General features: G+C 39.8%; 3 protein-coding genes across 3 annotated transcripts; 1 reads left to right on the top strand and 2 right to left on the bottom strand.

Annotated features, from left to right (window-relative positions):
* Positions 1-1,725: 1,725 nt before the first annotated feature.
* LOC145902223 (peptidyl-prolyl cis-trans isomerase-like 3) lies at positions 1,726-5,319 on the top strand. Its single transcript, XM_082990103.1, has 5 exons — positions 1,726-1,784; positions 2,400-2,527; positions 3,030-3,138; positions 3,658-3,776; positions 4,788-5,319. The coding sequence occupies exons 1-5, from the start codon at positions 1,782-1,784 to the stop codon at positions 4,927-4,929; spliced, it is 501 nt and encodes a 166-aa protein (XP_082846229.1). The 5' UTR covers positions 1,726-1,781; the 3' UTR covers positions 4,930-5,319.
* A 4,638-nt stretch (positions 5,320-9,957) lies between these two features.
* Positions 9,958-11,958, bottom strand: LOC145902915 (uncharacterized). Its single transcript, XM_082991004.1, has 4 exons — positions 11,683-11,958; positions 11,414-11,629; positions 11,187-11,348; positions 9,958-11,118 (listed from the first exon to the last, which is right to left on the bottom strand). Exons 1-4 carry the CDS (start codon positions 11,956-11,958, stop codon positions 9,958-9,960), a joined length of 1,815 nt encoding a protein of 604 aa, XP_082847130.1.
* Positions 11,959-20,424: 8,466 nt separating this feature from the next.
* On the bottom strand, positions 20,425-22,286 carry LOC145902079 (dual specificity mitogen-activated protein kinase kinase 1-like). Its single transcript, XM_082989934.1, has 2 exons — positions 21,303-22,286; positions 20,425-20,885 (listed from the first exon to the last, which is right to left on the bottom strand). The coding sequence occupies exons 1-2, from the start codon at positions 22,218-22,220 to the stop codon at positions 20,649-20,651; spliced, it is 1,155 nt and encodes a 384-aa protein (XP_082846060.1). The 5' UTR covers positions 22,221-22,286; the 3' UTR covers positions 20,425-20,648.
* Between the last annotated feature and the right edge of the window lie 1,974 nt (positions 22,287-24,260).

Raw genomic sequence — 24,260 nt, forward strand, 5'->3', positions numbered from 1 at the left:
GGTGCGTGACAAATTTCGGGCTTTCTATTTCTCCGAAATAATAACGAATACTTTCGTAAAACAAAAAAATATTTCGACTAAGTGTCATAGAGGCGGGTTCGTAACCAAAAGGTGGCATTGGCCACGATGCACCAACATGGCACCGCATTTTTAGATTGTGTTGGCAATGCAAATGTTATTTACCGAACTTTAATCTTACGAAAGGGTAGTTATGCAGCAGTAATATGTTAAACTAGTTGATAAATACACTTGTTGCTGTGACCTGAAAAAATTTCTGCAAAATCTTACAAAGAATGCATAGCATGGCACCAACATGGCACCGCATTTCTAGATTGTGTTCGTAATGCAGATTTTATTTACCAAACTTTAGAGTTACAAAATGGTAGTTATGCAGCACTAACTGGGTGTATTTTTAGTTTTCAATGATTACTTTTGTTACCAAAACTTTGGTGTGGTTTTAAATTGATAGGCGTGTGTAGCGAACACAGTGTAATATTAACATAAAATACCAATCTGAACGTCCAACGATAATTATCAATGAGGGACTTTAACATGCCTGGCGGGTGGCCCTTTGACGTATGCATGTTTTAAATGGGCCATATGATCTAGACTGCTGCCGTTCGTTTGAACTATCTTCAATAATAATAGATTGTTTATACCTGCAATTGGTGTCGAATACATGGAGATTTAGAAGAACACGCAAAAAACACAATATGTTTCCATGGAAAGTACACTTTTATTAAAACACAGGTAGAAAAATAACAAATTTCATGACCAATTCATGTGGCACAATTACCTACTGATGTGGTCAATGTTGTAACAGGTGTAGGTAATTCGGCTTGTCATAATTCTCGATATTTTGTTTAAAGTTGGTCCTTGAACCGCTCTTACATTTACACCCAGTCTTTCTGACGCCATCGCTATTAAGTTGTCTCGCTTGCGTTACGTCTGTTAACTTGCGTTACTTCTTTTAAGTCTCGTATGTCGCGCAATCGCAGCAATTATCTCTTCGTTTCTTCCTCATCTTTGATATCTCCCTATATATTTGCGACTTTATCCACAAATAAACAGATCATGGTTTTCGGTCTAACAGATTACAATGTGATCTCTCAGATCATGGCTTTTGGTCTCATCGACCAGCACAGATCTCCTTTTTGTTCTGACAGGACCTGCAGGCAGCATATGTTAATTGTCTATCTGGGACTTTCTTGAAAGGTTTGATGTTCGGTTCGCGGTGATGCAATTTCGTCTAAACCTTTCGACTCATGAACTGCGACACTTCACAGGAATGACCACATGTTGTAAAATTTTAAGCTGAATAAGCTACCTGTAATTTGTAACAGAGGTTATTAAAGTTTGCATCTGTGTGCACAACTGGGCATGTAGCAAAACACAACATTTCATTAATAACTATATTCAAACCCATTTAGACTTTTTGGGACATTCAATTTTGAAACTATCAAACAAACGCCCGTTGCAAACCCAGCTTAAAGTTGTTGTTGTTGTTACATCTTGTTTTTGTTGAAGTAAAGTTTACCACACTGATTAAAGGCCCTCACATTTGGTGCAAATGACAACTGCTGAGTATATTACCGATTGGGAATACAGTAAACAAAACACACCACAAAGCCATGCTAGTGCCACCCGTGCCATGTTGGTGCCACGTGGCCTAACTCTGGTGACATGTTGGTGCCACATGGCCTGTGACATTTTTTTGGTTACCGGTACAACCCCTGTTGGTGTCAAAGGTGGAAAACCTTCGGACTGCTTGGAACATTCGCATGGTAAGTTTGTGATTAATTATTTTGAATGTTTATTATGCAACAAAGTACTTCCAAGCGAGATTGCCAGAATGGCTGTATCCCTAGTTTACAAACTCATGTTGCCGATATCAGGGAAACCCCAAGTTAAGGCACAACAAAGATGACGTCACTCCAAGATATTCGCTGTCGAAAAAACGAACCTACACTGTCCTATAAGCGCTGCATAGCGCATAGGTTTCCACCTTGTTTTTTCAAATAACCTATATAGTTGTTATTTATAGTTGCAAAAGCGCGGAGAGGTTTTGAAATACATACCTAAACGAAATTGTATCAAATTTAAAAAAAAAGTTTGCAAAGGAATTGGCACCCCCTTGTATTAGCGGTTCTCGTGTAAGAGCATTTAATGCCATACGGCACAACAGCATCAAAATAATAACCCTATAGTTTTACACTTATGCAGCATGTTTTAGACACACCATTTTTCATTTGCATTACGATATTTACACAATATAGCAACAAAGGATACACCCTGATGAACTGCAAAGATGCAAATTACTGGCCTAATAATTGATATGTTGTAAAACTTCATTTTGTTTACTATTTAACCGAGTAAGTTATACACTCTTTATGTTTCAGGCAGTGACATTGCACACCGATTTAGGAGATATAAAACTGGAACTACATTGTGAGTTGACCCCCAAAACTTGTGAAAACTTCATGGCACTGTGTGCTAGTGGATATTTTAACAACAATGTGTTTCACAGGTACACATGTTTTTTACAGTTGAACTGCTTATTACAATTCTTATTACACATACAGTAGAACACTTTCCGGATTTGAAAGTCCTGTAAATTGTCCACAATAGGATATTTTCTTATGGAAACAAAACTGCAAATCATTTGTATATACCTCGAATTTTGTCCCAGATTTGTTCATTAACTGAGTCCAACATAACCAAGTTTTACTGTACTATGTTAAACCCTCAGTTTAGGCAACATATCACTATCCACTAACTTTTCTAATCCCATATTTCTGACAACACCTGTTATGCCTGTATCAGACATTTACAATTAATGCAGGTTATAGTATTGTAAATTTCTGTATTATTGTGTGACTTTGTCACTTCAATGTTGCCAGCAAGAAATTGAACTCTAGGTGAGTAGGCTAAAAGTTTAGTTTGTAAAAAAGCATCCTTAACTGAAAGGTTGTTGGTTATGGTATTGACTAAAAACAGGATGTCTTGTAAAACTGTCATTTTCTTCACAGAAACATCAAAGGTTTTATGGTTCAAACTGGCGACCCATCAGGCACTGGAAAACAAGGCACAAGTATATGGGGGAAATACTTCGATGATGAAATTATTGACTCTCTAAAGGTTGAAATTTTCCTGTAATTTAGTTTAAACATTCTGAACAATCCAGTTTTCACCATCTTATCAGTTGATACTTACTGTATATAAGTTTTTTTGCCAAACTGCTTTTTAGTTGTTAATTTATGTCAAAGTTTTTGTTCAAATGTTTGTGTAACAAAATGCATAAAACTCTATTAGTGCAAATATTTGGTGATGTGTTTTATTGAAAGAAAATAACATAATGCAAAGATCCTTGTTCATCAGTTTGGCATGATTAACATGAAAAGAACCATCACAGTAATCCAATCAACAGGCGAAACCTGTGTGGTGTAATTTTACCAAACATGACCTTGCAATTAAGGCAAAATTGCTGTAAAATATGTGTTATTGTTTCCATTAAGGTTGTGAAATATGACTGTGTTGAAAGATCTACTGAAATGTGTATCCACTGAAATATTCATAATTTTTACTGTACAATTATAAATATATACTGAAATAATTGTATGATTATTTTTGATTTTGTTGTATTTATCAATTCAATAGCACAATGCAAGAGGTGTGGTTTCAATGGCAAACAGTGGACCAAACACCAATGCATCACAGTTCTTTATAACTTATGGGAAGCAGACCCATCTTGATATGAACTATACTATATTTGGAAGGTATGTATAGTTTTTTAAATGCAGTCCGGCTCTGTCATGGTCCTTGTTAGCCATGCCACAAAATTTATTGCAAGCGCTTTAAACAGAAAATCAAGTGTTTTATGCTATCAGATGAATTCACTTGCTTCAATTGGTGTTGAACTGGGTGAAAGCATTATTCATGGGTAAAAGTGTGTGGTTCTATATCCGTAGTTCTTAACCTTTATCCTTAGTCGAAAATGTTTTGGGGAATTACCCGTTTTCCCCCTTTTTTACTTTTATTGGAGCTTCAGAGGATAAAAACGCCCGTGTTTGTGCTAATCGGCACGTAAAGGGCGACTTGCGCAAATGCGTAGCATTATGAAAAACTTAAATGTGGGATTTTGCGCTGGTGTCTGTGCCGTCGCTTCGTTTATTTCCAAAAAAGTCCTTGAAACATTGGGAAACAAAAAAGGAGTAAATGCGCGTTAACGTAATCAAGAAAACCTACAAACGAAAAGCTTTTTTGCATGCATGACCCAAGTGAATGTAACTATTTGTTTTTACTCTTGAGGAAACCGCATCCATTGTAACAACCTGACAACAAGAATCTAAATGCAATTAGCCTTTCCGAAAGCGCTCTGTAACAGAAGAATTTTGCGCCCATGTCATTATTCCTACATGTCCCAATATACACAGTGTGTTTCGCTGTTTCGACCATCTTTTTAAATCCAGAAAATAAAGAGTTTTAACTGATGACAGGAAAGAATTTTTAATTACAGTTCACCGAATATGCCTTTATATATAATATTTAAAAAAGGCCAGAAAAATAACAAATTAAAAAAGGCCAGATTAGCGATATTTGGCAACCCTTGAATAAAATGCAGTGCTCTAACATTATAACGTCACATGGCCAAATTGGCATTGTGTTAAAATTTAATTACGTATGGTGTGACGCAGTATTAGGCCTATGCATTAGTGATTTTTGATTGTACACGCCCAATTTAAATAGAGTTTACAGTTACACCTATTAGCTTTACATATTTTTTTTAGAGTCATTGATGGATTTGATGTACTGGACGAATTGGAGAAAATGCCCGTCAATGAAAAGTCGTATCGACCGATATCCGAAGTAAAAATACAGTCAGTGTCTGTACATGCAAATCCACTAGCAGATGCTGTTGTAGTGCAGTAAACTCTTGAAGCTTCTAATCCAAATTGGAAGGGCAATTTATCTGTGCCAGTCTTAAGAAAACCATGTAAAAAATTGAATCCAAAAATTATTGAGGTGAAGAGTATTTTTTTTTCTTGTTTTTTGTTGAAAAAAACGATCATTGGCGAAATGAAAAACACAAAAATCTCAAAGGAAAGCAACATGCAGCTGGCGACTACTTCAGTTTGCAGTTTTTTCATTTTGTTTTTTATACAAGCGATAGTTGTCTCGGCGATCCTTGAAGTTTGTACTTGGTACAAGCCTCTACAAGTAAATTGTCAACATATATTTTACAACCTTAAGAACTCATTTGTTACGTTTTTTTGCATTGGTTGTAAAACCTTTTTTGTGCAAATACAGTCTCCCGTTTTCTTTTTTGTTTTATTTCAAAAGGAAAGTTTAGTTTTGGAGGTCGTTTGCGCACCTACACCTAGCGGCGGTTTCGATACTCATGAACGTGAAATACTTAGATACCTGAAGGTAATAAGGCCAGGTGGTAAAAACATTCGAGAAAATAACAATTCTTTTAATTTAAAATATACACCCATGCACTTCTGTCGATTTGCGGAAGTATGGGACTAGTTCTGTATTGCGTCAAAATTCCGATTTATTTGTATTGTTACATACCATTTCGACCTGCTGGTATCACCTCATTGACTTTCTGGAATCACCCAGTTTTTTGTTTACATCGGATGATAATTACGCTGTAAACCCAGATCAACTCATTAACGACAAAGGCGCTATTCGCTCATGCACGGAAGACAATTGGTCGACCTATTTTATGACACTTCCAGCAATAAGCTACCTTTTCAAATGAACTCGATTGACTTCGTATCATGTTTCTATATAAGCCACGTACCTTTTGCATAAAATCAGATACAGGAGAGATTTAAAAAAAACAGACATAAAAGAGAAAAAAAGACTTGACAAAATTGTGACATTTGTACGCGTGGATCATAACGTTTTTTTTTTTGTAAGTCCTCGTGCGATTGTTATTTATGTATTAAACTGATCTATTGACTCGGCTTAGCTTGTAACATATCACAGAATGGTGGCATCGCAATCACGAGTCAGTTAATGCAAGTCGTACAAGGTAGAATAGACTTGCACACAATATAGCACGAAGCACACACAGACACGGTTATTTACATGGAGATGGGTTGGAACCTATTGGTTGATGAGGTTATCAGGGTGTACTGGGGATGATTGCAGTTTATATGGAGCATTGGTCAAAATACAAAAGGAATTTCTGCAACGATATTTTATTTTGGTTTTGTGCTCAGTGGCCTTCATTTCCCTATAAATAAAAATCATGTTTATTTTGCGAAAAAAGCAACTACGCAAAGAACAATATACAAGGAAATGAGTTGGCATGGGCACCGATAAAACCATAAAGGTTATCGAGTCAGGCGCCCATGTGAAGGGGATTTCCTCACGGGAATCATCGTCTGTCGTAGGATCGCAGCCAGTCGCACTGGGAGGTGATGGGTTGCGACAAAATGGGTTGCCTGTAGTTCGGTAAATTTGAGTTGGTTGCAGGTTTTTTTCATCAGTGCGAGTTCATCACGTAAATCCAAATCATCATTACTGACTATAAACACAGTGGAGTGTTTGAAACGTTTGCAGTGCTGCTTAAATTTAGTTAAAAAGTATAAAATATGCTTCCTAATTCGGCCCGTTTTACCGCACATCAAAAATTGAACAAGGGTTTCCTATACTTCTTATCTTGAGTAATATGGTTGCGGTTGTGACGTCACAAATATTCGAATTTACAAAAATCTCAGTGCAATTATTCGTATTTGAATTCTTTAAATTATTTTGCTTTGCAACATTCCCACCGAATTGGTTAAGTACAGCAGTTAGTTATTTTAAGCCCACTCCTCTGGAAGGGGTGCTATACTAACTTTCTGCAGTGCTTATTTTGAAATTGCTTGCTTAGTTTTCTCATTTAAACGTGCTTATTTGTTCATTTAAATACGAGTTATAAGTGATATTACGTTTTAGGACGGACCAGCCTGGTGGCGAAATTATTATCTCCGCTTTAATCGGATTGATATGCGTAACAACTTTACACTATCAGATACCAACTAAGCCAGTGGTCGGCAAGCTTTTCATCCTTTGTAGCCAGTTACACACTTCTTGCAGCAAACTGGAAGCCACAGAACTTAAGCGGGATTATTGTGACCTTTTAACGCACAAGAACCAAAACAATCGTATTACTGCACACAAGCTACGTTATAGTTTTTGAATAAGTATGCTTACCGTCGGTATCGAGATCCATAAATGGATCCACGACGGAGGGTAAGGGAGCCATATGTCACTGCGAAACCATGAGTTGACGCCCTCGGAACTAAACCAAATGCAAAAAATTAGGGAGATTCCCACTGATGAATAAACGTTGCATATTATACCTGCGACGCCATCGCGGGATTTTATTTGTCGTAAGTTCCGTTTACGATTACCTCGGATTTGCACCCTGTTTTGAACAAGGAAAACTCACGAGACAATGTGACAGGTCCTTTGGGATAAGTAGGTATCCCAAGAAGAATCGAACAAATTGATTTCATTGACCAAATAGCTTCGTGGTTGAAAGTTGTTCGAAAATTTCGTTGTCTTGAGCTCCGAATTCAGAAAGGTGGTCTCCAAGCAAGAACATCACTTTGTCAATGCGTCTGCGGATACGTACGGCGCAGTTTCTTGCGTGCGCATTGCGAGTAAAGCTGGACAAGTCCATTGCAGTTTTCTACTGAAGAAATCGTTGTCTATACCTTGTCCGTCCTAATGCAGGAATTGGTAGAACGCGTGGTGCTAAAAGTATTGAGAAACTGAAATGCCTTTCTGTCAAAGTAATCATGGAGGAAAATCGGTTCTCCAAAGCTGCACAAAGCAATGTTGCAAGCAGCCATAACTTACTAGTGATGGGTACATTCATTTCTGCTACCAGAAAAGGAAAAGTAGTTTGCCTTGACTTTAACGTCCGCGACATTCCACTTTAAATTTAGTGGGGCGGAACGGAATACAGAAAATGGGTATTTCGTTAGACAAGGTTTGTACGGCAAGTCAAACCTATAAGCTGCAAAGGTACTACAAGTCGTAACTGTTCAAGAACCACAGTATATATAGCTATACGAAGAGTGTGTCAAGTTGTGCAGTGAATTTGCAGAACTGTTTAAGTCCAATTTAGGCTGTCTATACGGGATAATGAACTGGAAGTAAAATTTAAGGATGACGCAAAAGCAGTTTACTCAGTTCCGTTCGTAATGCAAAGCGATTTGTCCCAGGTTTTGGATTCCGGGATAAGCAGAGGGATTTGTACTCCAGTGAAGTTCAACGATTGGGGAAGCCAATAGTTCCGGTCCGCAAACCAATTACTTTTTCGCAAAAGCCTGCGCTTTGAGGATTTGTGGCGATTGTTCTGTGACTAATACAGTTTATCGTCACCCATTGCCATTATCAGAGGATTTAATGCAAAAATTAGGTTGTGGTTTCACGAAGATAGATTTGGCGGATGCGTTTAATCAAATCAAGTTGAAGCCAGAAGTTCGAAAGAAGCTTGCTCGAGGTGTTTTATTACAGAAGGTATTGCCTTTTGGTATCAGTTCTGCGTCTGTTTCGCAATCTCAAACGTTTGTTGCAACAGCTCCAAGACAAAGGCTTACGTTGCAGGAAGGAAAAAATGTAAATTTGCTCAACAGCAGGCTGGGTACCTTGGCCATATTCTCTCCAACAAGGGCATAAACAAGGGTTTCAAAGTCGACGCTATACAATGGATGCCTGCACCGCACGATGTACCGACGTTGCGGTCTTTTCTTGGATCTGTGCAGTTTTATGCAAAATTTTTGTCCGCAGAAATTTCAACTGTATAGCAGGACTACTTTATCGTCTCATAAAAAAAAGGAATTCCTTGGAAGTGGGGTCAAAAAGAAGAATGTTCTTTCAATCAGCTAAAGGAATTGCTATCTAGAGACCTGCAGGTGTTGGTTCATTCAATCCAGCCATTTCTGTTGGAATTGCCTGTGACACATCAAGCATGGGCTTTGGTGCTACGTTGTTTCACCGTTGTCCTGACGTCAGTGAGCCAATGTATCGAAAACTTTGACACAAAGCTAGAGGAATTATAGACAAATTCAACAAAAGCTTTTGCATTGAAGACGTTTGTAACGCAGAATTTGCGCGTCTGGCATCGCGCCGTCGTCACACCAAGAAGGAATCTTAATTCCCGAAAACGCGTGTATATTGGCACACGGAAACAGACACGTTCACGTACTGAAACACAAACAAGAACCCGAACACGGTTTTCTGTGAAGAAAACTTACACTATGATCCCAGTTAATCAATGTTAATAAAAGTTTGCTTACCGGAGTTTTGAGCCAGATCACAAATAATCTCAGCAAACAAATCAGATTGATATTGCTATACAAACTTAATTTATTCAAATAGAATAAATGCAACTTTAGCTTCAGTATTATAAACTTGACATTAAATACAGCACGCTACACGTGGCTCATTAACAACTCAGTTTGACCAAGCATTGCTGAAGGAAAAAAGTTCTTTTGCATTGTTACGTCACTTAAAAGGCTAAATTGAAAATGTGTTCAAATTCAATCACTTATACTGTGTGACGCAGGGTTAAGCACGAGTGATTTTGAAATGTTACATTCTCCCCCTTAAATGTGTGCTTACACTTCAAACACATTTACAAATAAACCAAGAAAACATTGAAATCACGAAAGACCGAATTGAAGAAAGCAAAACATGCATGCCGCCGGCGAGCAAGCTCCAGCCTGGCATATGAAATGTGCCGCATTTGTCAAGCGGCAAACAAGATCAACATATAGTGTCTATGATCTATCTTCGTCAGTTTAGGATCCTGTGCACCGCAATTCATGGTCAGTTCGACGACTTCGTGGCCTGAATGCGTCGGATGCACTTATTGGTTTGTCGTGCTCGCCTCGCAGAGCAAGCACAATTTTGCAATCGGCCGTTTATATGTGGAGCCAGATTGCGTTTTCACTTCGACCTGCACACAACACCGTGACCGTCCGGAAACGCACGCAGAACCCGTCCCATCTCCCAACGACGTCGGGGTTGTGTCTCATCTACGATCATCACCACATCTCCGGTTTGAAAATTGCGTTGTCGCTCGGGCCACTTCTGACGCAAGGCAATCGTGGGCAAATATTCTCGTGACCATCTTCTCCAAAATTCGTCGGCGAGGTATTGAATGTGTTTCCACCGCCTTCGACTGTAGCAATCTTTGGGATTAATAAGCCCAACTGGAATGCTGTCGCAAGCACGACCCAACAACAGATGATTGGGCGTAAGTGGCTCATCTTCTGTACAGGTGAAAATGATCGGCGTTAACGGCCTCGAATTTAAAATGCCTTCCACTTCGATCATCAAGGTTTGCAGCATGTCCCCGCCAATCGTTGGGTTCCTTGTAAGCATCGTGTTTAAAATGCGACGAATCAATCTGATCATTCTCTCCCACGAACCTCCCATATGTGAAGCAGCAGGACAATTGAAGTTCCATTTAATTTCTTGTCGTTTGAAGTACGACTCTAGGTGGGATTGCCGGAGTCCTTGTAGTCCTTCACGTAGGACACTTTCGGCACCTACAAAGTTAGTTCCATTATCGCTGTATATTTCTTTTGGTTGGTCTCTTCTTGCAATATATCGACGCAATGCGTTAATAAACGCGTCCGTAGATAAGCCGGGCGACACCTCAATATGTACAGCTCGCATGGTGAAGCAGGTGAAAATGCACCCGTAGCTCTTTGTCTCACTTCTTCCTCGTTTCACCATGAATGGACCAAAGTAGTCGATGCCAACGTAGGAAAACGGCGGCTTGTCGGGCTTCAATCGGGCAAATGGCAAGTCAGCCATTTGTTGTTGTCCATGTCGAACATTCCATATACGACACAGCATACATTTGCTGAGTTCCTTCCTAACTGCGGCACCACTCTTTATGATCCAAAAGCGCTGACGCAGCGAAGTCCATGTGTGGCCAGTTCCGCAGTGGCCAACCTCGTGATGGTGGCGCAAAATAACAAGTGTTGTCAAGTGGTGATCACACGGCAGTATGATCGGGTGTTTTGCGTCGAAGGCAATCGGCGCCTTCTCCAACCTCCCCCCAATCCGCAGAATTTCATCAAACTGCTGAGGGTTAAGCTTCGCCAACGAACTGGCATATTTCGACTTCTTCAGTTTTTCTGCAAGTCCCTTTCAGATTTTCCGACCTGTGACAAAATGTCAATGACGGGAGCGAAGCACTGACGTTGTACGTACTTGATTATTTCCAATTCCGCATTCTTTAACTCATCCACTCTCAATTTGCCAGTGTTCGTAGAAACCTTTGAACGCAGGAATGACTTGAATCGTAGCAGCCACGCGACCGATGTCTTTAATTTATGAAAGATGAATAGTGATTCATCAGTCGATCGGTTGACTCTGACTGTGTCTAAACGTTGACGACAATTCTTTTTCTCTCGGCTGGCTGGAACTCCAAGGGCAGCTGTGTTTTCATTTCTGGTGGGATGGGCCATAAATCTTCTTTCTGCCAGAGAAACTTCGGACCTGTCAGCCATCGAGAGCTGATAAGCTTACGTACCGACAAACCACGCGAAGCATCGTCCGCGGGATTCTGCTGTGGACCAACGTGCCTCCATTGTTCAGGGTTTGTCTGTCGATGAATTTTGGTCAACCTGTTAGCAACAAATGTACTAAAACGTTTACTTTAGTTGTATATGCTCTGCCGGTCGGTGCACCAATCCGTCCAAAAACGGACGTACAGTTATCGAACTTCAATTGGCGTCGAAGCCATTTGTCAGCTTTCACCGCTAGAACAGCAGCGGCCATCAGTTTGAGCCTGGAAATGCTCTCGGTTTTAGGTGGTGTTATCTTTGCCTTGCCAAATAAAAACGAGCAATGCACTTTACCATTAACATTTACCAGTCGCAGGTATGACACGGTTCCGTATCCTTGAGTAGACGCATCCGAAAAGTGGTGCATCTCGAACTTCGCCACTGGGCCGAATGTTGCCGACTTGAAACAGCGGGGAAGTGTTAGCTTTTCGATCTCCGGCAGCTGGGAAAGCCAGCATTTCTATTCCTCAACGTCATCTTCCTGCAGCTCGTCATCCCATCCCAATTTCTGTCGGATTATTTCCTGCTGCAGCACCTTCAAAGTAACGGATGCCGCAAAACCCACTGGGTCGTACAGCATATATTAACAGCAGATAAAATATTGCGACGGGTAAATTTCTTGCCTTGCATTGTATCAGCTATGCTGAACCCAAATTCATTATTCTTTACACGCCAAGCACACGCCCCTTCACGGAGGCGTCCAAATTTACATCAGTTACCGATTTAGCCCTTTCTGTCTCGGGAATTTGATCCAAGACGTTTTGACTGTTAGACATACACTTAGTGAGGCGAAATCCTCCCATTTTTAGCAAGTCACATAGCTGCGCTACAATACCAACAGCGTGTTCGACTGTATCGGTTGAAGTCAAACGGTCGTCAACATAAAAATCGTTGCAAACGATGTCCCCAACGTTCCTGTCAAATCTTCCACCGAATTTTTCGGCCGTCTCCCGCAAGCAAAATGTGGCACAGCTAGGCGACGACGTGGCGCCAAAAATGTGCACCAGCATTCGATGAACCGTAGGAGTTTTAGATAAGTCTCCCCCCGGCCACCACAAAATCCTCAAGGCATAAATGTCCTGTTTTTGAACGCGGACCTGGTGGAACATTGCTTCGACGTCCGCCACTAAAGTAATACTGTTTATACGGAATCTTTCCAGAACGCCGATTAAACTGTTTGCTAAATCGGGCCCTTGCAGCAACGCGTTGTTAAGCGACAGCCCCTTTTGCTGCGCAGCGCAATCAAAAACGATGCGTACCTTGTCAGGCTTTCGTGGATGTCGAATCGGGTGGTGCGGTAAGTACCAATGCACCTTGCCATGGGCACCTCCTTCTTCTTCTTTGACCTTCGTGCAGCAATGTGTGGTGCGCAAGGGTGCAGCCCCTAACAGCACATGCACTTGGCCTGGTGCAAAACCTCGACGTGTGTCGGTAACCAAAACAGTTAGAACACATAAATTTATCCCTTAGAAACTCTCTTCTTTGAACCTTGGATTTTTTACCAAAAGCATCACATCTTTCCAATACGTGATTACGTTTGCAGCATGGACAACTCAATATTGGGACAGGCGACAAACTTGGTTTTGTTGTCACAGTGGCGCAGGTAACATTCTTTCCACCAAGTTTACCAGCACGTTTCTTTTCTTCAATTTTCCGGGACACACACAACTGGCCGGGTAAAGTGTTTATTACGGCAGATTCTTCTTCGACAAATTCAACAAGATCTGCGAAATCTGCCTCCCTGCCAGTTTTCTTCGCAATCTGCGCAACTCGGCGGCGCCAAGGCCTTTGCGACTCAGACGGCAGCTTGTTCACCAATGCCAGCAAACGATCTACAGTGTTTAAGTCAGCAAAATGTGGCGAAGTACCAACAAGCATTTTCTCATAGTCTTGTGCATAGGTGCGTATACCGGCTGCATCATCAGGTTTCAAGTTACGACCATTGGTCAACTCCTCTACGAAGGCTCTAGCGACTATATAAGGCTTACCGAAGTTCTCGTAGAGAATGTTTCTTGCCTCTGGATAGCCTTCCTTCGTCTTCAGGACAGAACAGTGTTCAATCAGGGACCTCGCCTTTCCTTTGCATTGATTGACAAGCAATGTCAGGCGCATATCGTCACTTCGAGTCTTGCATTCGAGATTCAATTCAAAGTAACGTACAAACATCCAATAATCCGTAGGTTTTCCCGAGAACGTCATGTGGTCGGGCTTCGGCATACTCATACCTTCTCCAACTGCCTTTACGATGAACGGTAATACAGCTGGGCTCTCTTTCATTTCCAAGTCCGGGTGTGTATTCAATACAGGAGCACGTACTAGAGCAGTACTTCCCAACTGTAACATTTAGAAATGCTTCGCGACCCAGCAATGTGTCGCGACCCACTGGTTGGGAAGCACTGTACCAGAGGATTAACGTTGTCACGTGGTACTTATCCATTTTTGATATGGGACGCACAATCTCGGGTAGCAGAAGACGTCGCCGGAACTTCTTCGGCAGCCAGGACCGAGGAAGTCTATTCTACTTCTGGGCTCTTGGCTATGGTTGGACACCTTGTCCGATGACGTCAGATCATTGGGTTCTTCATTCAATATTCTACCCCTTGCATCGGCAGCCTGGAAATCGTATTTTGCCTTTAACTTCCGCCTTTTTGGTTCTAAAGCAACCTTTTCCAAATCTGTCTATCGTTCTTCCTCGACCTGTTTTAGACGAATCAATGCCAACTCTCGCTCCACTTTTGCCTCTAGACGACTTCTTTCTGTGGCAGATGAGCTCTCTACAGACGAACGTGAGCGGCTGGACCGTGAGGATCTGTGGCTAGAAGCCACAGTTGGTGCCCTGTGCTGTGGGCTTAGCACAAGTTCGGGCAATGCATTTGGTAGTTCAAATGGCGTTAACTCCGCAATTCTGGTCTTACATTGCTCGAAGGACTTTAGCTCGTCCTCGCATACAGCCCGGTTCTCTGAGTCTACGCAAGAGTCAATATACATGCCGTACATACTTTGCAATTGTGAGTAGCATTCGTTAATTTGGAACTTAGCTACTTGTAGTAAAGAGTGGTCCATATTTAAAATTCCTGTCTCGGCCACTAGATACCAACTATTGAGCTTGTCGACATGACGGTGTATCTCGTCATGGGACAGCACGACTAGAGCGGCGAGAGGTCTCAACCGTGTAGGCTCCGGCGATTCAAGCGGAGATATAGTCTTGTCCATCCCAGTTAATCAATGTTAATAAAAGTTTGCTTACCGGAGTTTTGAGCCAGATCACAAATAATCTCAGCAAACAAATCAGATTGATATTGCTATACAAACTTAATTTATTCAAATAGAATAACTGCAACTTTAGTTTCAGTACTATAAACTTGACATTAAATACAGCACGCTACACGTGGCACCTTAACAACTCAGTTTGACCAGAGACTACAAAAAGAGACTAAAAACTGCGCACGTACCAACGACACAAATAATCTTATTGCTCTGTCAATACACAACGTATGAAGTTAAAACTTTACAAAAATGTTAAACATAATAAACTTGATTTTTGTTAAATTCAGATATAAAATCAATCTTATTCTTTTTTAAATGATAAAGGTGTTTTGCGAAAACATTCAGATAGGTTCCGCTTGAATGCACCTGGTAACTTTTTAGTTAGTTTTAATTAAAACGCGGCAGTTTTAATGAAAATACATGAAGAAAGTTGGGTACTCGCATGTTTTTCCGCATTTGCGTGATTTGTAGGCATTTTGATTTAGTTCTGGGCTTTGGTGCAACTACTAGAATACTTCTGCAACATATTGGGACAAAATATATGTTGTCAGTCAGATATACAGGGCTGAGGTAGCGATTGCATGCGACACTTTTTCATCATGACAAATACTGGTGTGCCGAAACTTCATACCAGTCATAATAATGTCTTTTGTTGTTTCTTTTGTGTAAGCATTATTTGCCAGTTTTAGGCGCAATTTGCCTACAAAATCAACAGTTGTTCAGAATTGTTTTATGTTTAATTGACCTAACTGAGGAGGAAATTGAAGAAGCGTTCACTCTAGTGGAGCAACAAAATATAGTGTGCAGTGTTGCAGGTTGCCAAGTCTTGTTTGCCTCTCACAAGGCAATGAAAATACACTTCAGACAAACTCATTCGAGACAAAAATGTATTCCACCACCCACAGACGAAATAAATATTATATATAACAATGCAGTAAAATTGACTGAAAAGCACTCAAAACTGGAATCCACTATACCTTCACCACAAGCTAAAGAGCACATCAAAAATTGTTTCTTTCATATCAAGAAAAGTCTGATCCAAATTTGTTTTACATGATGTATTCTAAAACATGCAAAAATACCTTAAACATTTTTGACATGCCCCAAAGCCAAGCAGCAATGCTATTAATTAAAGTCCATGACACATTGATTGAAATTCAGAAAAAAATAGCAAGAACTTGACACAAACAATTTAAACTACAAAGTTCTTATCTACCTTGGAAATAGGACACTTGCTAGGAAGAAAAATATTGGCATTGCTTCAAGCTTTAATCGCTTCGATTTTTCATATTTAACAATATCCTCTGGAGCAAAGTGTTTCTCACAAATACATGCCCTTTTGTAAAAAACAATTCAGCACTTCTATAAATTCCATACAATATCTTACGTTTCCTTGTGTAGCAGTTCTTTAATTCTGTCACCTTGTGTGCTGTCACGCAATGAGAGGACAAACTTTGTCAACTTTGTTCTGTGGAGCTTCTTATCACATGTTTTCGAAAATTCTGGGCGTTTAATTTTAAATATTGAACAGGGATTTTTCTTGTTGTAAACGTAGGCATACAACAGTGGCTCATTATGTATATAAGGTTACTTCAGTTCCAGTAAAAACTAAAAGGTAAAAACATTTTTTTAAACAATAACAATGCCAAAAAACATTATATTGAATCACTAAGCAGGCTTTTATGCTTACCAGTCACTGCAGTAAAAAAGTATATACCGTTTGCCTGGGTCGTCCCTGTGCAGTAAACTGTAATAATATGTATACTGGTATATATATTTTTGGCATAAAACTTGATTTGGGCATCAGTAAGTTTTGCGCTAAAAGTGTCGCATGCAATCGCTACCTCTGCCCTGTATATCTGCCTGACGACTGATGTTTTGTCTTAATATGTTAGCAGAAGTATTCTAGTAGTTGCACCAGAGCCCAAAACGAAATCAAAGGGCCTACAAATCACGCAAATGCGAAAAAACATGCGAGTTCCCCACTTTCTCCAATGCATTTTCATTAAAACTACCACGAAGTTACCAGGTGCATTCCTTTGAAGGGTCGCATGGGCGAAGACCCGACATCAAGCTTCCGACACCATGTTGGCAGCAGGTCCCGACACCGATGGTCTGTACTTGGAACGAAGTTCGGTCTGAGACCAAATCTGAGATCTGGGACCGAACACCGTGATCTATGAGATCACATTATGATCTGTTGGACCGATAGCCAAGATCTGTATATTTGTGGAAACAGTCGCAAATATATAGGGATACATCAAAGACGAGAGAGAAACAAAGAGATAATTGCTGCGATTACGCGACAAAGGGGACTTAGAAGAAGTAGCGCAAGTTGAAAGACGTAACGCAAGCGAGATAACCAGCGATGGCGTCAGAAGGACGGGTGTAAATGTAAAAGAGTAGAAAGCAGTTTCAGAAGACCAAGCTAAAACAAAATATTAAAGTGTTTCGAATCATGACAAGCCGAATTCCCTACATATAGCTTCCCCACCGGACAAGTGTTTTCCGAAAACTATAGTTCATGCGCTTGCAGTTATCCAAGTCCTCCACATATAAATTTGTCCGACATGGCATGCTCTCTGCATCTCGTGAAGTGCGTCGTAAGTATAGATGACTTCATCGTAATGACGATTTTCTTCACGAAGCACGTGAAGTGGGAATTGACGAGCATTGCCAAGGACTTCATCTTTGTTGCTTGGACGTGGATGCGTCGATTTTGCGCCGCGGTTTCGGGGAAAACTTGAGTGGAATAGGCGTAGTGAATGGTCGTAATACTGCTTTGAAACGGTTGAAGTATAACTGGAGAAGGCAAAATTTCACGAAAGAGTAAACCGTGCATTAGGATTACAAAAAAGGAAAGGTGGTAATTTTAGACTAGGTTTGCTATACGCATGTCGGTAAACAAAGTTGCCAAATCATTAAAAACCATACATTGACTATATCAACAGCACAACTTTTGCCGTCTTCAGCCCGTTGACATTGGCTGTGCCAACTGGTCAATCCCTAACTAAAAATGGAGCAAGGACTTGATCCCTAGAGGCAAAAAAGTAAAAAATACTGGCAGTGAGGAGGTGGCCTTGCCGCAATCACCGTGTAACGACAGGCCTCTAATGTCGTGCTTCTCGCGTTCGGAAGGCTTTCTAAAACGTTCCCATCGCGGCACTTTGGTCCGCTTGGTTAAGGCATGTAGACTTACCTGGCATAAAATTATTTGAGGAAATATAACACGCAGTAAAGAAAATCAAAAACTACTGTTTCGGCGACATGCGTTAACAAACCTATACCTTAAAATTACCTGGAAGGGTAATAATAAAGTTAAGAAACACATTTTGTGACGAAAAGAAGAAAAAAAAATAGTGGTTTAACATTACAAAACAAACTTCACAGCAGTTTGGCGTTGCACTTGAATTAACTCCGGGATCAGAAGGCATCGCGCTTGATTTGATCCGACTTCAGCATCAGAAGGCGTTGTGTTCGAGATCACAGAGGGCAGCACCAGAAATGAAGGGTCGCATGGGCGAAGACCCGACATCAAGCTTCCGACACCATGTTGGCAGCAGGTCCCGACACCGATGGTCTGTACTTGGAACGAAGTTCGGTCTGAGACCAAATCTGAGATCTGGGACCGAACACCGTGATCTATGAGATCACATTATGATCTGTTGGACCGATAGCCAAAATATGTTTATTTGTGGAAACAGTCGCAAATATATAGGGATACATCAAAGACGAGAGAGAAACAAGGAGATAATTGCTGCAATTACGCGACAAAGGGGACTTAGAAGAAGTAGCGCAAGTTGAAAGAAGTAACGCAAGCGAGATAACCAGCGATGGCGTCAGAAAGACGTGTGTAAATGTAAAAGAGTAGAAAGCAGTTTCAGAAGACCAAATTAAAACAAAATATTAAAGTGTTTCGAATCATGACAACCCGAATTCCCTACACCTTTAAGCGGAACCAATCTGAAAAAAAACGCAGTGTTCAGTCTCTACTTAGTAGTCTCTGGTGTGACCAAGCATTGCTGAAGGAAGAGTTCTTTTGCATTGTTACGTCACTTAAAAAGCGAAATTGACAATGTGTTCAAATTCAACTACTTATACTGTGTGACGCAGGGCTATGTACGAGTGATTTTGAAATGTTACAACGTTTTTTCTGTATCTTTTTGGAAGAATATTTATTGATACGGATCACAAAACGCTGATGTATTTATTTGGACCGCAAAAGCTTACTACACCAGCGTTAGCAGCCAACAGATTAGCGTGATGGGCACTTTTTATGAACAAATTTCAGAACACTATAATGTACAGAAGAACCAGAGAACACAACAATGCTAATGTTTTAGGCGGACTTCCACAAGGTGATGGCGCAACTTTTGACGGAGAGGAAAGCGCCGATGACCAGATATCGTTTGTATGGCTCCAGAATTGCCATTCCAACAACACTACGCTGCAAAGTTTTGCAGCTACCGCACTTGGGCCTATTCGGCATGCAGAGCATGAAACAACTGGCCAGAACAGTGGTGTACTTGCCAAACATTGAACGGGACACATGCTCTGACGAGCACAGAAACGTGAAGCTGAAGACTCTACCCTAGAAGCCATGGAGCCGTATTCCAGAAGACTGTGCGAGTTCTGCAGGAAAGCCTAACTCCGTCCGCAGCCTTCGGTCCAAGAATTAAGTAGGGAAACATGCGTGTTACTACAGTAGGGACATAGTATGATTTGTACCCCCAATTTTTGATAATTGGTGTTTAAACTCGCCCATACACAAAAAGTCGGACCGATCCAATGATTTATTTGAAAGAAACGTACGTGTCTATGTAGCTCATCGTTTGCCTCTCTGTAAGTGTAAGTGACCATGCAGGCGGGAGGCGCTGTGCAGTCTGCCGCCATTTCTGTCCTAGTATGACCTCACAGCGGTCCATTATAACATTAGCATAGTCCGTTGTTACTTCCATGTTTTGCCCTTGTTCGCGCCGCCATGCTTGGAACCTATATCGAATTATGCGGAGAATAATTCGATAGACTTGAGAAATAAAAAAAAATCTTCGGATAACGACCATATTTGTTTTTTTAATTTCATGATTGTCCCCCCAAATAATTTAAACGGATCCTTGCCACTGCACCGGGACACCGAGCTTTCGGTAAACTTTTACATAGAAGTCTGTATGATACAGAAATTTGTGCGAATATTTGTCGTAAAGATCATTCGAAAACTCTTCTATTGATACGTTTTGGAATAATCCTCATGATGATTGTAGATCGCCTAGAAATTTGGCCAACGACTTGCGGGTCAATCGCCTACCTGATTCTTGTGATAGAATAGAGCATCGCTTGGTGGTGCCACGTGCCACACAAATGTCAGTATGAACAGAGTTTATAACAATCCGTTTACAAACATTAGGCTCTTCACCGACTTGCTATCAAAAATCTAGCATGAACAGTTTTATAGCATGACTAAAATGATCAACTACAATATCCAATACACAAAATTGCACTACAAGCATTCTGGATTAAACATACCTAATCAACAATTTTACCCTTATGTAAACGCTACAAAACCAAAGACAAACACACTCGAAAATTTATTTGTTGATTTGTACACACGTTAATGAAAATGTGGTAAATTTACATATTAATCAAACAATAAATGTTTTTATCATTACTAGTATGTACATAAAATTTTATTGTCAAATTATTTTAAGATGATTAATATTTTTTTCTTGTGCAAAGAGGATACAAAATATCAACTGACAAATTTGGCTACATAAATCTTTGCCCACTGTTCTATTACCCATTTAACTGACTTGGAATCGCAGATATGTCGGACATGTCATATGTTAGGTTCATAGTATTACATATCCACTCCGCAAACTCAAACTGGGTTAGATTTGACATTTGAATGAATGCCTTGTCTTCTAATGTATATAAATCAGCGCGATCTTTGGGATCCTTCATCAAACAACTTTCCACAAAATCACAGAATGCATCAGTAAACATAACACCTCTTGGAAGTTTTGGTGGTGGCTGCAAATACATTTGCCATTAACCATTGGCATCTACTTTAATCACAAATCAAGTTCATTATTATGTACAAAATTTTTCTGTATGACTATAACTTAGATCTGCTTTTTATGCTACTAACCAAAAATTGTGTGACAATGCAAGCGAGTGGTTATGATTGGCATTGCCCTCTCAAGTCCTCATTCCCTCAATTTTAAATAAAAAACATTTGATCTTTGGTTTATTTATTAACTTATGATGATTTGCTTTCTTGGGGTTTAAAGCTGCATCACATGCCAAAAACATTTGTGATGTCATATGGAAAGTGCTTATAACCTGTATATTGGCGTGCTAACGCACTTCTGAAATTAGCATACCGTATACTTGGCGATGTGCAAATAAGCCTATGTTCATTACAAAAAGCACCAAGTCTTCACTTACTTCATTCACAATATAATCCAGAAGCTCAAAAATTGCCATTGGACGTGGGCCTGCATCTGGATGGTTCAATGATTTATCTCTGTCTGAACCATCTTTTCCAAATAAAACTTGAATCTGATTTGGTGTTAACTGAGGAATAGGATATCTTCCAATGGCCATTTCAATTAGTGATAAACCAAGTGACCATATGTCTGACAACACAGTATACCGAGAACCTTGTAGACGCTCCGGGGCCATATAGGACCGGGTTCCAACAAATGAATTTGCCATGGAGTCAATCAATTGACCACTTACTCCAAAATCACACAACTTGATTTCACCTCTTGAATTAACAAGAATATTAGATGGTTTCACATCTCTGTGAATAATTTTGTGCTTTTCTCGTAAATACTGAAGGCCTAAAATCACTGCTTTACTCACTCTTCCTAGGATTTGTTCAGGTATTCTTCTTGCTTTCTTTAAAACAAGATCAAGTGAACCAGCATCCATGTTTTCCATGCATATGTTTATCTCACCATCACTGCAGAATACGCCATAAAAACCCACAATGTATGGACTACTGCAGTCGTGCAAAACTTTCAGCTCACGCATTATCTGAATTTGAATAGCTGGCTTTACTTCAAGATGAATCAATTTCCTTGCCATCTCACAACCTGATGGTTTATGCTTAACAAGATGAACGACTCCACCATTTCCAGCTCCCAGTTCACCCTTTTTGGTAAAATCTGTTTTTTGAGCATTTTCTAACAATCCAACTTTTTGCTTTTGCATGATAAAATCATTAAGTCTTCTTCTTTGAGCATCATCAACTGGCTGTGTTTTGGGGTCACAATCTACTTCTTCCACAGGGTTTATTTTTAATGACTGGGAAGAAACAGCTGTCGGATTGATAACCAACGGAGGAGGCTTTCTAGGCATATTTTCCAATTGGTGTTTGTTTCACTTGTTTTCACTATGTATATGTATATATATATTAGAAACACAGATCCTGCAAATCAATCAGGGTTATGTTAGTCAGTGTCAGAGATTGGTTTCACTAAAGTAAATAGTTTGAAACGTTGGTTGTTTTTTGGCATTCCTATGATTGTCTGTTTAAACTAAAATTCTAGGCCTAGGCTGCCTAGTTAATTAAGAGTTGAGTGTGTTTAAAAAAATACTGAATGATTGTAAGAAAATGACATGTGCAGAGAAATTTATGCTCCACACATATACTTGGAACCTGCACATTGAAATTGCCTAATGTTGTTTGTCCAAGCAATCACAATTAGCCAAAAGAATAATCTTCCGCTTAAATAATGAACTTTTCAATCTGGCATACTACTTATTCTTGAACCATCACAGTATATTCTACAATCATTATGTATATGAACACTTCCACAAACAGGAAAATACATTTTCAAAACCAAATCCACAAAAAGCATTATTAGTCCAATGACCTATTACTTGTAACATGTTTTAGCATTATTATATCTAATGAGGAACAATCCTGCTGGATTTATGTCAATTTTCTCACATTACAAAATGCCTCAAAAATGACAACACAGCATTATAGCCTATAAACTGATATCCAATTTGCTTTATTATTAGCCTCAGATCTTGAATATAATTATATATATATCTCATAAAACTCAATCTGGCAAGATAAAGCAACCTACTGTTCTGTTGTATTTGAAAATTATGACAGAATTACCCAACTTTTGACATGTTATAATTAAATATTTTTCATCCATGGTAAGTAAATGCATTCACTTCTATATTAAACCAAATGCAGCTATAATCCATATTGCTAAGTTCATAATTAGTGCAGACTGCAGAGGATGTCACTTTTTTGTTAGCATTATTGAATATTTTGGAAAGATTACTGGTAAAATTTTACAAATTTGCAAGACTTTTCCAATCAGGCAACTCATAAGCCCATCACAGCATTGCTGAAAACTACAAAACATTAGTCTCTTGAAATTTGACCTCATATTACCACCGTCATTTCGGCGAAATGGAAATTGGTTAACACCTAAATTGTTTCATGCATGAGTAAACACGGCTTCAAACAATTGTGTTCACACATAATAAGCATTAACTCACGACAAAACCCCAAAATGAGTTGTAATAACAAACATTTCAATCAGCAAAGTTTCCAATATCTGCAAAACAACATCTATACTTTATAATTGCAATTCTTGAACACCTATAAAGTATATCACAAAGAAATGGGTTTGACCGCGGTCACGCGTTGTGAATCCCAGCATGCGCATTGTTCGTCAAAGGCTTTGACTCAAAGAGTAGGCAGTGAGCATTTGCGGCGCAGCATACAAGTGCCAATTTAATAGTGTTCCAGGCCATAGAATTTTTTAAAAATTGGTGTAGAATAGGCTTAGAACATGTAGATCACATAACCATAGCGTTTTTTGAACACCTATAAAGCATATCGCAACAAAATGGGTTTGACTGCGGTCACGCTGTGTGAATCCTAGCTTTCGCGTATTTATGGCGCTGCATACAAGTGCCAATTTAATAATGTTCCGGGCCATAGATTTTTTAAAAATTGGTGTAGAATAGGCTAAGAACATGTAGATCACATAACCATACACTTTTTGAACACCTATAAAGCATATCGCAACGAAATGGGTTTGACTGCGGTCACGCTGTGTGAATCCCAGATGCATGCGCATTGTTCGTCAAAGCATATTGACAGTAAACATTTGTGTATTTATGGCGCTGAATACAAGTGCCAATTTAATAATGTTCCGGGCCATAGAATTTTCTAAAAAATGGTGTAGAATAGGCTTAGAACATGTAGATCACATAACCATAGCGCTTTTTGAACACCTATAAAGTGTATCGCAACGAAATGGGTTTGACTGCGGTCACGCTGTGTGAATCCCAGCATCAATGCGCATTATTCGTCAAAGCGTATAGACAGCGCGCATTTGCGTATTTATGGCGCTGAATACAAGTGCC

The sequence above is a fragment of the Ascidia mentula genome, chromosome 5 (genome assembly GCF_947561715.1).
Source record: "Ascidia mentula chromosome 5, kaAscMent1.1, whole genome shotgun sequence".
Classification (NCBI taxonomy): domain Eukaryota; kingdom Metazoa; phylum Chordata; class Ascidiacea; order Phlebobranchia; family Ascidiidae; genus Ascidia; species Ascidia mentula.

Coding starts and splice junctions, on each gene's coding strand:
- LOC145902223 (XM_082990103.1), top strand. Junction 2,528..3,029: donor AACAACAATGTGTTTCACAG/GTACACATGTTT, acceptor TTTTCTTCACAG/AAACATCAAAGGTTTTATGG. Junction 3,139..3,657: donor AAATTATTGACTCTCTAAAG/GTTGAAATTTTC, acceptor TCAATTCAATAG/CACAATGCAAGAGGTGTGGT.
- LOC145902079 (XM_082989934.1), bottom strand. CDS start 22,220: ATGCCTAGAAAGCCTCCTCCGTTGGTTATCAATCCGACAGCTGTTTCT. Junction 20,886..21,302: donor TGGATTATATTGTGAATGAA/GTAAGTGAAGAC, acceptor ATGTATTTGCAG/CCACCACCAAAACTTCCAAG.
- LOC145902915 (XM_082991004.1), bottom strand. CDS start 11,958: ATGCACCACTTTTCGGATGCGTCTACTCAAGGATACGGAACCGTGTCA. Junction 11,630..11,682: donor GCAGAGCATATACAACTAAA/GTAAACGTTTTA, acceptor ATTCATCGACAG/ACAAACCCTGAACAATGGAG. Junction 11,119..11,186: donor TCATTGACATTTTGTCACAG/GTCGGAAAATCT, acceptor TCGTTGGCGAAG/CTTAACCCTCAGCAGTTTGA.